Below are 13,196 nucleotides of genomic sequence, written 5' to 3' on the forward strand. Positions count from 1 at the left end.
AAAACAAAAATAATCTAGCAACATATGCTATAAACCCATGATCTTGCCAAGTTGAAAATTGCGTTATATTTTAATGTAATATGTCTAGTCTTAAAATTTCAAAATAATGTAGATGCAGACTCCTGCTTGGCTCCCAAAGACTGAACATCAGCCTACAAAATACTAATTTAGATGAATAAACCTGGCTGGTGACCATTGGGGCATAACCTTGCTCCCAGAGTTTGATGGAACTGCATACTTTGAAACAAAAGAGACTTAGTGAAGCACTGAGAAGCCAAAAAGAATTTCTGATTTGTCACAATTCACAGTGCAACATTTTCCTCTCACTGTAGAGAAGACAGAATAAAAACACAGAAAAGAACTTTTGGCTCTTCTGATGTTTTCACCTTCTAAAATTCCCTACCCATTGTTCTTAGAAAACTACTGAGCCTGTGCCTGCACCCAGTCGACCTTTTTCAAAAATTTCCAAAGACCATAGGAATCTTTTTATTGCAACTCCATGATATTTTTCTCAAAGAGAGCTGTCTGTGCCACTTAGCTTGTTATACAAGCCTGTGATATCATGGTGGCAGTTAAAGCTGCCTCAAGTCGTGATTTCTCCCTGGCCCCACAAGTAATTCTTCAAAAAGAAAAATCTGAACACTAAAATCACAATAGCTGAATAAATAGGGCTTGAGGCACTCTTGGGAATCCAGAGCTTAGAACCGTTTTCAGGAATGTCTCTGTCAGCTGGAAGAATAGTGTCCTTGAAGTCACCTCTGGAAGCTTTTAATTCTCAGGAGGGAGGAGATGAGTAAGAAAGCTCCAGGACTCTTTTGGGTTCAGCGTGAAAGAGAGTTAGCTGCCAAGGCTGCTCACCACACCCCAGTCAGAAGCATGTCCTGACAGTCTTTATGACTAGACAGGGCTGGCCAGGATCTTAGCCAGTGGGAAAGGAGCAGAGGGAAGTCATTAATAGCATTCCACCCCTGTGTTATAACCTCAAAGTGTCTGCTAATCAAAATTGGGCTTCTTCTATGGAGCCAAGATACTGTTCACCAACAGTGTGTCAAAGATTGTGCAAAGACAAAAGTGACACATCTTGGAGGCTCTTCAGGAAACCTAAACTTTATTGCATCATCTGTTGGAAGGAATCAAGTAGAGACCAGTTATTGTGCATTTTTTGGTCAGTGAACTAAATAAAGCTCCTTGGTATTTGTTGCCTAGAAGCCTCATGAAATTAGAGGACACACCTTGAAGTTTTACAAACCCTAGGTAGTTTTTATTGTCCTTTCAGTGTTTCCTTCTTTAGGATTTGCCCAATTAAATAAAAAGGAGAAGAAAAGACACACATACTTGAAGGCCTTTGCTTTTATTCAACTTTCAAGCCTATTTAAGTGTACTTTAATCATCTCCAAACAAGTGAAGAAACTCTTAAAAGAATGTGGGTAACGTGAATGCAAAATGTAAGAAGCTCACCCTATTTTCATTTTGTTGAAGTTCCCCAGGTCACACGGAAATCATTCCAACATGATACTCAGAATTCTGGGCATCTAATTGCGTCCATCTTTAAAGGACACCTTACTTCTGGTAAGAAAATACTACTTGGGTTTTTTGGGTAGTCTTTACTAATCATCCATTTGAATCCTCCAAATGAAAAATCATGTGTCAGGCATAAATTTCTTAATAATAAGATATGCTATATGCTTTCTATAGGAAAATAATCAATAAAGATCCACTTAAAACTGAATTTAAAGAATGATTTAGGTGGACTGCACCAGCTTTTGCTATGGGTTGGATACATTTTCATTTCAATGGGTGCTGGGGTTCAAGACCCCTAAACTCCTTCTTAAAAAAAAACATTATTTGAGTGTCTACCATGTGCTAGGAGGTTGTATACATCATTTATTCAATCTTCAAAACAACCAGATGAGACAAGTGTCATATATCTATTTTATAGGTGGGAAAACTGGAGCTCAGAGAGGCTAAGGAACTTGTCCAAGGTCACACTAAGTGACAGACTAAAATTCAAATCCTATTTTTCAAATCCTGAAATCTGTGCTCTTTCTCTTGTATAAACCAGCTCCTGTTTCATTAGTATGACTCAGTATTTTCCTTTGATGAGGTTACCTAAATGTTTTAGGCATAAAAAGTTATGAGATCAGGTTGTGCAATGGACAAATATAACTCTAAACAGAAATTTCAAATTGAAAAACTTTAGGCATAACTATTTCACCTCTGACCACTGGTAGACCACTTATCTCCCTGCATAAAAATCTGGCAGGAATAGTATGAGAATTTTTGCAGGTTACATTGACATTCTTGGGACTTTCATTCACTTAGTCAACAAATATTCATTAAGCAACTACTATGTGCCAGGCACTGTTCTGGGTCAGGAGTCAGCAGTAAAAAAAATGAACAAAGGCCCTGTCTTCACGGAGCTTCCATTTTGGACAGATGGGGAGAAAAACAATAAACAGAACAACAAGAGAAGAGTCAGGTGGCAGTTAAGTATTATAAAGAAACATGAAGCAAGTGAGGCCACCCTGAATGTGTACATGTAAATCAATGAGCCAAGTGCTTAGGCCCCATACAGACACCTACCCAGGTCTGCACCTTGACATTTCTGTGGGAACTGGGGAGGCCAGGAGCTCACAGCAGCCCTATTAGATAGGCGTTATGATCCCTATTTTACAGAAGTTATGTTACAGAACACTTGAGTTTCAGTGAGTTTATAATTATGCCTTGAGGTTACAGGGCTGGTAAGGGGCAGAGCCCAATGTGAACCCACATACCTACGGTTGTCTCTCGATCACTCTGCTGTATCCTTAGACCCCTATGCCTGGCAGCCTGGCCCCAGTTATTGTGGGACTTCTCTATTCTCTCCCAGGCACTAACGCCCAAAGGTATGTGGCACCATTAGGTGGTATGAAATCTTCAGCAATAGAGTTTTCCAAGAAAAACACTACTAATTCCATATCTCCCTTGGGATTTGGCACGGGGGGGAGGGGCGTGTTTGTGTGTTTGTTTGTTTGTTTTAAGACTTATTTATTTGAGAGAGAGAGAGAGAGAGAGAAAGAGAGAGCACACGCACATGCAAGCTGGGGGAGGAGCAGAGGGAGAGAGAGAATCCTCAAGCCGACTCCCCACTGAGCAGGGAGCCCACTGTACAGGGCCCCACATGGGACGGTCCCAGTGCTCAGTCCCAGGACCCTGGGATCATGACCTGAGCCAAAGTCGGATGCTTAACCAACTGAGCCACCCAGAGTCCCCCACCCCCACCCCCAGGACTTTGGAGTAAGCTAAGCTACACTGGCCTGGCCCCTGCTCACCAGTTGGCTTTAGGAGAGGGACCAGGCAGCCTGGAGACACCCAGGTGCATGTCAGGTGCAGCTGGGAGATAATGAGGGCAAGGGCCAGTGAAGTGTCTGCCACATAGTAAGTATCTGATAAATATTTGCTAAAGGGAATGAGGAAGGAAGGAATGAGAGATCGAAAGGAGGCCAATATCCATCGTCACTCAGAACTCGAGCGTGATAGTCATGTCTCAATGCATAGTTTATATTTGAAAATAGAAAACAGGATTTTTTTTATAAACTAGGGAGAAAATGTGATGAGCCCAGTAGGTAATGTATGTTGAATATATCATATTAATTACTTAAAGATTTGGGGTGATTAACTGATGCTTCAAAACACAAGAAAAGCATTGTTTTTAAGATAAAATGTGAGTGCAAGATATATAGCAACTTGAATTTCTTTCTTATATATTGTTTTAAGTAGAGCAAATGTCCTTTCTCGGCAGAAAAAATTCATGAACAATACATTTTGAAGAATGGTGACAAGTTCTACATAACTTCTGTCTTGCTCGAAAGGTTAAAAAGAAAACCTAATAAACCTCAGTTGTGATTGTGGCCAGCTTTAGACTCTGTTACCAGCAATTGGGAATTCTCACTTGTGTCAGACAAAACAAACGAGGTTCATCACTAAACCCTTTTATATAAAATATGCATGCACAAGCTCAGAAAAAAATGTCTAATGCTGACCACATTTGCCAGAGATGCACTTCTAGAAACCCACTGATACCAGATACGTGCAGCCCAATTTTCTCAGAAAAGAAAGGTACTGTTGTGCATTTTGGAAGGACAGTCACTATACACGCAGCCCAAGGTAAAAGTTAATTTTGTTCTCCCCTTCCCTTTTTCCTTTGAGCTCAATGAATTTTGCTTTGCACAGAGTAGAGAGAACAATGATTCTGACATCCCACGGACACTAATGCTTAGCTAAAGTTATTTTTTCTTTCTTTCAGACAACAGGCAACAAGACATTGGACTTTTATCAGGAATGGTCCTCTTTGCTGTTATGTTGTCAATTCTTTCTTTGATTGGGATATTTAACAAATCACTCCGAACGGGGTAGGTTTCTGTAGAATTTCTATTTTCTGATTTAGACCATATATAGTAAACCTAGTCAATTCAGTTATTTACTAGGAAAACCCATCAACATTTTTAGTCAGAGAAAGAAAAAAATAAAATGAGTAGTGTTTAATGATTACCAACCCATGCCAAACTCTTGACACATGTCTCTCATGTAATCCTCATGATGACCTCATGATGACCCTGCTGGGAAAACCCAAAGGCTTATTTTACAGATCACTTACTTTAGGCTTCAAGAGGTTAAGTGGTTGGCCCAAGGTCACTAAGCATTAAGTCAGGAGCCCAGACCTGGCTGACATCACAACCCACATTCTCAGGCTACACAGCCTGCTCACTGTGCCTGGATTCTTTAAAGTGGTTAGGTCATAACCTGCCTCGAATCCTACCCAAACAAATCCTCTGAATCAGTGTGAAGAGAAGTGTGGCAACATCTGAATTCATCACTTTGATACAAGTTGTGTTGGTGTGTTAGCAACCAGCTCCCATGACCATTCTCCTTGGCCTTCGATCACTGTTTTCCAGTATGGAATTAGTAAAGATCAATGCCTAGTGATGGATAAATGAGGCTTTGAGGAAAGCAAAGCCTTCAATTTTCTAAATTTTACTAGATGTGTTGAGTATTTCTAATCTGTGAATACACAGTTGTTTGATGTGGCAGTCTCCTTGTACAGCTAACAACTCACAATTTTAACTGTACAAATGTTCTTTAACTGATGGCACTGAGTTTTTCTTGCCATCACTTGCTTCATGACATTATTTTTCTTTCTTTTAAATTTATAATCAAAAGGCAGTAGGAAGATTTAGAATGAGCTATTCTAAGTAAGGTACACTTGTGATTTTTTAAATTTACAAAGTAGGCTTTTTCCTTCAGAAGTTAGTGATATTTCAAAATTTAAATTACCCATTAATAAATATATCCCTGATATCATTATGAGGTGGGCAAACTAATATAAAACTTTGTTTCAGGTAGTTTTAAAAACATACTTGATTATAAAGCCCCTCTTAATGTTTGAACTTGTATGACATAAAAATATTAGTATTTATGTTATTGTCCAAAGATACTGTGAAATTTTAAATAGCATTAAGCTTGTTACAATAACCTAAAAATTAATTTCCAGTTGGCAATGACAAATAAGAAAATAGGACAATTCTTTGCTAATTTAATTATTTAAATAAGTATTCCTTTTAAAAAGATAAATGAAACGAGACCATTTCAATACAACTATTTTATATATAAACAGACACTGTTATTTACTATAACTATACATTACTTATAAAAGCCTTACTTCAGAAACAAAACTGGAAAACATTCTAAACTGAAACCAAAAATGGGTAAATATATATATATGTATATATATGTATGTGTGTGTGTGTGTGTATATATATATATATATACACACACACATATATATAGATATTCTCACTGTTATCAGCATGCTGTATAAAAACTTTTCTGTAATAACATGAACTTACTAATTTGGTCCAATTTTAAGTATAGAAAGAGAGTGTGAATTAGTAAAAAAGCTGAATCATAAAACATTATATAAATATGTGTAAAGAAATTATTTTTACCCTACAGTTGAAGGTCAAATTGAGCGAGCAAAGTTCATTCAGGATATTGGTTGTTACTCAGTAAAAGTCCTTAGAAAACCTGCTTAAACAGATAAACAAGTTTGACCTGTTGCTAACAGGTACTTGTTTACAGGTAAAAATGTGCCAGAGATCAGTTTAGTCTAAGTTCCTGTTGCAACCTTTGCTCAAGTCAATTTGTATTATAAATACAGAAAGTGCTTCTGACACAGTGGCAGTGCCAAGGGTAGCTTGGGGAAGAAGCGGGGTGTTCACAGCTTCTCCCTTTTCTTTCCATCACCCCACCCTAGTGTTCCTTAATAAGCACACAGCCCAGGGAAAAACCAGTATTCTCACTGTGCCATACAACTGCAAGACAACTTCTGCAGCCTCCTACTCTATCCACATAAACAACATTTGGAGCCATCCCTATCACCTCAACCCTGTATGAAATCAGTACAAATTCAGAATTAGAGGAGCTAGAATTATACCTTTTTATTATATAGCATTCTCTTCTTCAATATTTTTCTGTGGCTATGGTTGACTTGGAAAGCTCTGCAAAATATCCCTTACATTTTCCAAACCTTTCCACACTGATATCTGCTTATAATGGTTAGCCATATTTAACATGCGTACAGTTTTACTTCCAGGGTGGTTCTCCCACTTACCTTGAATCTAGTGTGAGTGTTTTGAAATGTTCTGGCTCATTAGAGAAAAGCGGAGCAATAGAGGGAGGAGGAAATCTGAAAAGATAGTGAATCAACTTCCCACTTAACTTTCTAAAGTAGGAGATGGAAATCTGCATCAGGAAGTTTTATGCATTCCATTCCAGTTGATTTCCTGGCCTCCTATGTGATGGCTTGCACCAATCTTTAAGTAAAATGCTTCTTCTAAATGTGTCATTTTTATTTCCTAGAATTAAAAGAAGAATCTTATTGCTAATACCAAAGTGGCTTCATGAAGATATTCCTAATATGGAAAACAGTAATGTTGTAAAAATGCTACAGGTAACCAAACACCATCAAATAAAAACTAAGTGGCAGCTAAGAGTAAAAGTGCAATCCAATAATTAGAATAGAATTTCTGTTCAAATACATAAATGTGTGTACATTTTAGCATAACTGTATAAACATATGTCAAGACAGAATTACACATATTTCAAGTTATACTTAGAGATGAGGGCATGAAGTTAGGGGAAGGAAAGAGAGAAGGAAGAAAGAAACAATGCTATTCAAAAGAGAAAAGAGAAGAGGAAGCTTGTGGGCCAGGTATCAGTCACCTGGTGGCCAATAGTTGATAGATGACTTTGGGGACAAAAGGAGACAGGTAGAAAAGCTCAATAAAATGCAGCTCAAAGACACAAAGAGGCTTCTGTTTTACATGAGATTGGAGAAGCAGGTGAGATCTGCTTCACTCCTGAGGTCCAGTGGATTTGAGAAAATAGATGTGAGAGGACTGTGGGAGATGGTGTCACCAGGGCTGGGCCAGGTTTCCATCTCAAAAAGAAGAGAAAGGTGTGCTGGGAAGACCTGGAGACTATAGGGGACTTTGCCAAGTATGGAGGAACTGCTGCTGATTATGGAGAAGGGAAAAGATTCTGCTATGTGTGCTCCTTCTACTTTTTGGTAGACTGGTTTCACCATTAAGGGGCTCAAAACTCAGCTGATGGGACAGACATATCATCCAAGCATTGCAGTGCATTGATGTAAGTGCAGTGACAGAAATGAGACCAAACATGATGGGGGTATACGGGAAGCATATGGAAAGATGAGAAGGAGTTGCTTAGGAGAAACAGAAAACATTCAAAATAGAGAGGACAGCATGAGCAAAAGCACAGAGTGAGAAGAGCTTGTTAGGTGTTGCTTTATTGAAAAGCTTGATGTGAGGAGTGGTTGGTATATTGCTGGAATGGTGACTGGGATCAGATCATAAAAGGTCCTGTTATAGAACTTTACAGAACTCAGACTTCATTCTGTTGACAACAATGTTCAAACTTTAAAAAAAATTAATTTTGCCCTCGAAATCCTTTGTTCTTTTCTTTCTTTTTTTTTTTTTTACGAGTGGAGGGGGAGGAGCAGAGAGAGAGAGAGAGAGATTGAGAGAGAGAGGGAGAGAATCTTAAGCAGGCTCCATGCTCAGCACAGATCCCAACACGGGGCTTGATCTCACGACCCTGAGATCATGACCTGAGCAGAAACCAAGAGTTGGACACTTAAATGACTGAGCCACCCAGACACCCCTAGAAACACTTTGTTCTAAAGATGTGAGGAAGACAAGTATTTATAAAACAAATAAAAGTGGCTTTGTTTGGAACTCTTATGAACCCATTAATCAACTCCTTACCCAACCCCAGAGAAATCCCTAAGGTAGTAGTTCTCAGCCTTGGTTACATATTGGAATCCTGATGCCTGGGCCACATCCCAGGATCTCTGAGGGAGGGAGGGCATGGAGAGACCCAGGTATCAGTATTATCCAAAGCTTCCCAAGTGATTCCACTCTGCAGCTGAGGTTGAGAACACTGTTAAGTGGTTGAAAACTACTGCTAAAGACAATGAGGAGTAACTAAGGGCTTTTCCATTGGAATAGACAAGGTCCTAGGAGAGAGGCAGAAGAGGAAGGTCAGAGAATGAACATCATGAGGTTAAGAGCAAAGTGTCAAGAAACAAGGACCCATGGTGCTGACCACTTTGTAGAGGGTCTGTAACATTCCATGGAATGTGGCAAGGGGGAGGTCACTGGTGAGTTGAGAAGTGATTAGGAAGTGAAGAAGCAGAGGTTGAGAATGAAGACATTCTTCTAAAAGGGAGTAGAGAAAGGAGCTATGCTGATACGTGGTCAGCTCTCATATCCTCGTGCAGTGAATGAACAACAGTAGCTTCGGAGGGATGTGAGTCAGAAGCATGTTTATACTAAATTTGACAGGCTTAAGAGGGACTATTACAGAGAAAGAGGGAATATTGATCCAACAAGACTGTGAAGAAGAGGGGAGGGATGGTCTAAAGGGGTGAGATGGAAAGGTTCGCCTTAGGCAGAAGGGAGGATTCCTGTCTCTGGATACTTGAAGGTGAGAAAGGGTGTGCACATGGCTGATTTTGAAGGAGGTAATGTTGCCTAATAGTGGAGGGGTGATTTAGAACAATTGAACCCACATATGTGACGAAGTACATAGTTAACAAGTAACTGAAGGACAAGCATATGTTCATCAAACTACAGATAATAAATACTGTAATCTTATATCCCTTCCACTTGCTAGTTCTATCTTGTTCCTCCACTAATTATTATCCAAGGGGACTGGGGACTTTCTGTGGCTCCGATAATTGTCCCTGACCTTGTTGTGGTCAGGTCCTCTTCTTCTTTTATTGCCTTCATTCTGGAATGGTCCCCGTTGCTCTTCTGTGTCCTTCACTGCAGTCTGACTCCCACCCACATCATTCAGTTGCCAGCCTGAAGTAAGGAAAATACCTCCCTCTACAGAACACAGCCACCTTGCAATCTTCGTTTCTTATTGCAAGTCTAGTTTCTTTGACTTTCATCTGACCTTTGACTACATGTCTGCCCTTCCCAACACAAACCTGGCATGTTCCCTAAGAAGGCTGAGGCTGAAGAAAATTTGAAAGACACTTCATGCTGCTTTATTCAAGGTCTTTCTTTTTGCCAGAGTTCCTTCCCATTCTGGGCTCCTGCAATTAGAAACAAACCTTCAGATGAAGTTTTGTTTTCTGCCCAAAGACTAAGGGGCAGTCTTCTACTCAGCTTGCAATGCTATCACAGAATACCATAGACTGGATGGCTTAAACAACAAACATTATTTCTCACAGCCCTGGAGGCTGGTAAGTCCAAGATTAAGACACCAGCAGGCTGAGTTCCTGGTAAGAGCTCTCCTGAAGATAGCCACCATCTTGCAGTATCCTCACAGGGTAGAAGGAGAGATCACAATCTCATGTCTCTTCTTATAAGGGCACTGATTCTATTTATGAAAGCTCCATACTCACGACCTAATTACCCACCAAAGGCCCCACCACTTAATATCATCACACTAGGGATTAGGGCTTCAACATATGAATTCTGTAGGAACACGAACATTCAGTCGATAGCAAGTGGCTATCATTTTATAACAGCATTGGGTGGGAGTTATTTGCCTTCAGAAGCCAGCCATCAGTTGTGAGGCCTCGAGTCATTTTCTTACCCAGAAGAGTCATCAGGCTTTTACACAAATGAAAACCTTCTTCACTGACCCTCCTGTTCCTGTCTGAATTGTAAGTAGCTGCACACCTTTAGAACCTCAGCACAAAGCATTTATTATTACCTTATTTGAAAATAGAAGCAAAACAGGATTCTCCCACCTTCCTTTCTTTTATTTAAGCAATGAGATATTTTCTTGTAGTAATGCTCCATGATATTAAGAAATATTCCAACACATTGAACTTCCAAATATTAAAAGGCCCTGAAATCGTATGCGAGTTAATATGCAAGATACATCTTTCTCTTTAAAATTTTTAAACCAAGACGTGTGCAAAACAGGGATTATTTTTATTATTCCTTTCTTCAGTCTCCTCGTGGGAGAATTTAATAAAGACTTGGAATAGAGGAGGATAACAAAAGGAGGAAACTGTATGGGAAGAGAAACAATATCAGAAGAGGGAGGGCAAAGGAAAGCTGAGGGAAAGCAGGATTCCAGTCCTTATTTAATTATCCAGTTAGCTCCTTTAAATGCCTTTTGTAAAATAAAAATAAAATCTTTCTTCCTAGGAAAAAAGTGAATTTATGAATAATAATTCCAGCGAACAGGTCCTATATGTTGATCCGGTGATTACAGAGATAGAAATTCCAGAAGAACACAAGCCCATAGACTACAAGACAGAAAAGAATACGGGATCCCTGGAGACAAGAGACTGCCTGCAGAAGTCACTACTCACCAACACTACAGTTGTGTATATTCCTGGTCTCAGCACTGGGTATAAACCCCAGATTTCAAATTTTCTCACTGGAGGAAACCATCTCAGCAAAAATGATGACACATCTTCCTCAGCTCTCAAACCACCGGCCGATTCCTTAGACCTGGGGGAAAATGCCAGGTTTAAAAGATACCCTAATTTTGCTTTTTCTGTCTCAAGTAGGAATTCGCTAAGCAACACACTATTTCTTGAAGAATTAAGCCTCATTTTAAATCAAGGAGAATGCAATCCTCTGGACATACAAAACTCAGTTGAGGGAGAAACTGCCATGCTTTTGGAAAATGCTTCACCCAATGAAACTATTCCAGAACAGACCCTGTTGCCCGACGAATTTGTTTCCTGTTTGGGGGTCATGAATGAGGAGTTGCCATCTATTAATTCTTATTTTCCACAAAATATTTTCGAAAACCACTTCAATACGATTTCACTCTTGGAAAAATAGAGCTGCATAGTCAAAGTCAATATAGGAAAGCTGCCTTGTAATCTGAAGTTGGATCTCCTCTTTAGTTTAATTCTGCCCTATTTTTTAAAGTTAGAGAGTTAAGATCCAAAGATGGAACATACTTCATAGTCACAAAGGAAGCACCGATATTAGGTACAGCTTCTGTATTTTTTAAAAAGTATCAACAATTATATCCTTTTTATTTCCGCTCATTGCAAGGCACAGAACAGATCTCTCTGTTGTATGAAGGATAAATAATACAAGATATGTGGTGGTGAAATAAACGTTGAAAATAGTTCTTAAAAATTGAGACATTATGGGGTGCCTGGGTGGCTCAGTCATTAAGCGTCTGCCTTCAGCTCAGGTCATGATCCCAGGGTCCTGGGATCGAGCCCCACATCAGGCTCCCTGCTCCTTGGGAAGCCTGCTTCTCCCTCTCCCACTCCCCCTGCCTGTGTTCCCTCTCTTGCTATGTCTCTCTCTGTCAAATAAATAAAATCTTAAAAAAAAAAATTGAGACATTAATGTTTGTTTGCAATGGGAGAAGCAAATTTAATTTTCATTTTATGGCTTAAAATTCTCTTGGGTAGGTAAAAATATAGTCCCCAACAACAAAATAAGAATAGAATCAGAGAGCATTAATTGGCATGTTGGTTGTATTATTTTTTTCTACTACTTTCTTTTCAGGTATTAGGGATTTGATTTTTCTTTATTTTGATTTTAGGGATTTGATTTTTCTTTATTTTGATTTTGGACTAAGAGAGTTATAAAACAATGATGTGATGACATGATGAAACTGCTGTCTTCATTCAAGTTAAGCGTGATGGCATTGTCGTCCTGTGGTGTAGTTGGTGTATTAATTACACTATGGCAGAACTGAAGTAGCAGATGCAGTATCAGCAAGTTGTAATTATTCCTTTTGTAATCGACTATATATTAGATATATGTCAGAAAATTATTGTTAAAACAAGTATTTGTCCAAATCTGGGATGGCAATTCTTGCCACACCTACCATTGCCCTATAGCCCATGTCTCCTGCAGACATCACTAACTGATTACCACAAGCCTTTCTGCTAAGCCTTAAGGTAACCTCAGAGTCCTCTCAACATGGTGCTCCTGACAGCTACACTCAATAAGGTCTAGGACTGGAGGTGAACTGTATCTGCCACCCAGGTCAATACTGAGAGATAGGTGATCTTAAAATATGAAATGCATATTTTTCAGCTGAAAATGGTACTCAGCAGACTTTTCTTTTTTTTTTTTAAGAGAGAGTGCGTGAGCAGGGTGGGGAGGGGCAGAGGGAGAGAGACAATCACAAGCAGGCTCCACACTTAGTGAGGAGCCCAGTATGGGGCTCAATCTCAAGATGCTGAGCTCATGACCTGAGCCAAAGTCAAGAGTCGGTCACTTAACGGATTGAGACACCCAGGCCTCCCACAGACTTCTCTATTCTGATTAATTTTTGTGGTCCAAGGAAAAAATGTTCTAATGATCAGAATAATTTGAAAATAGGGTAGACTACCCACTGAGTTTCTCTTTTTCTTCTAAACAGTTGTCAACAATAATAATTTATATTCAGATTAAATAGTTTAATTTTATTATAACAAATTGAGTAGTTAATCAAAAAAAGGACCAGTTGCCTACTGTGTGTTTAGCACATGAACAAGCTATTTTGTTTTGTTTTGGCTTTTTTTTTTAATTAAAAAAAACCCTAAAAGCAGTTGTGTTGTCATTAAGTATCCGCATGAGGAAGATGACCATACTCCCTGGTTTATGCTGGTTTATGGTCTGTTGACCCAGTGTTAATTATGACCAGTG

General features: G+C 39.2%; 1 protein-coding gene across 3 annotated transcripts in view; it reads left to right on the forward strand.

Annotated features, from left to right (window-relative positions):
- Positions 1-11,781, forward strand: part of IL23R (interleukin 23 receptor) — a 56,079-nt gene extending 44,298 nt beyond the window's left edge. For all 3 annotated transcript variants that reach the window (XM_027577879.2, XM_027577884.2, XM_027577881.2), the window contains 4 exons: positions 1,480-1,569; positions 4,286-4,391; positions 6,898-6,988; positions 10,731-11,781. In XM_027577879.2, coding sequence (XP_027433680.2) covers positions 1,480-1,569; positions 4,286-4,391; positions 6,898-6,988; positions 10,731-11,378 — 935 coding nt within the window. In that variant the 3' untranslated portion in view covers positions 11,379-11,781. The remainder of the gene's footprint in view (positions 1-1,479; positions 1,570-4,285; positions 4,392-6,897; positions 6,989-10,730) is intronic.
- Positions 11,782-13,196: the final 1,415 nt, after the last annotated feature.

This window comes from Zalophus californianus, chromosome 4 (assembly GCF_009762305.2).
Source record: "Zalophus californianus isolate mZalCal1 chromosome 4, mZalCal1.pri.v2, whole genome shotgun sequence".
NCBI classification, from domain to species: Eukaryota; Metazoa; Chordata; class Mammalia; order Carnivora; family Otariidae; genus Zalophus; species Zalophus californianus.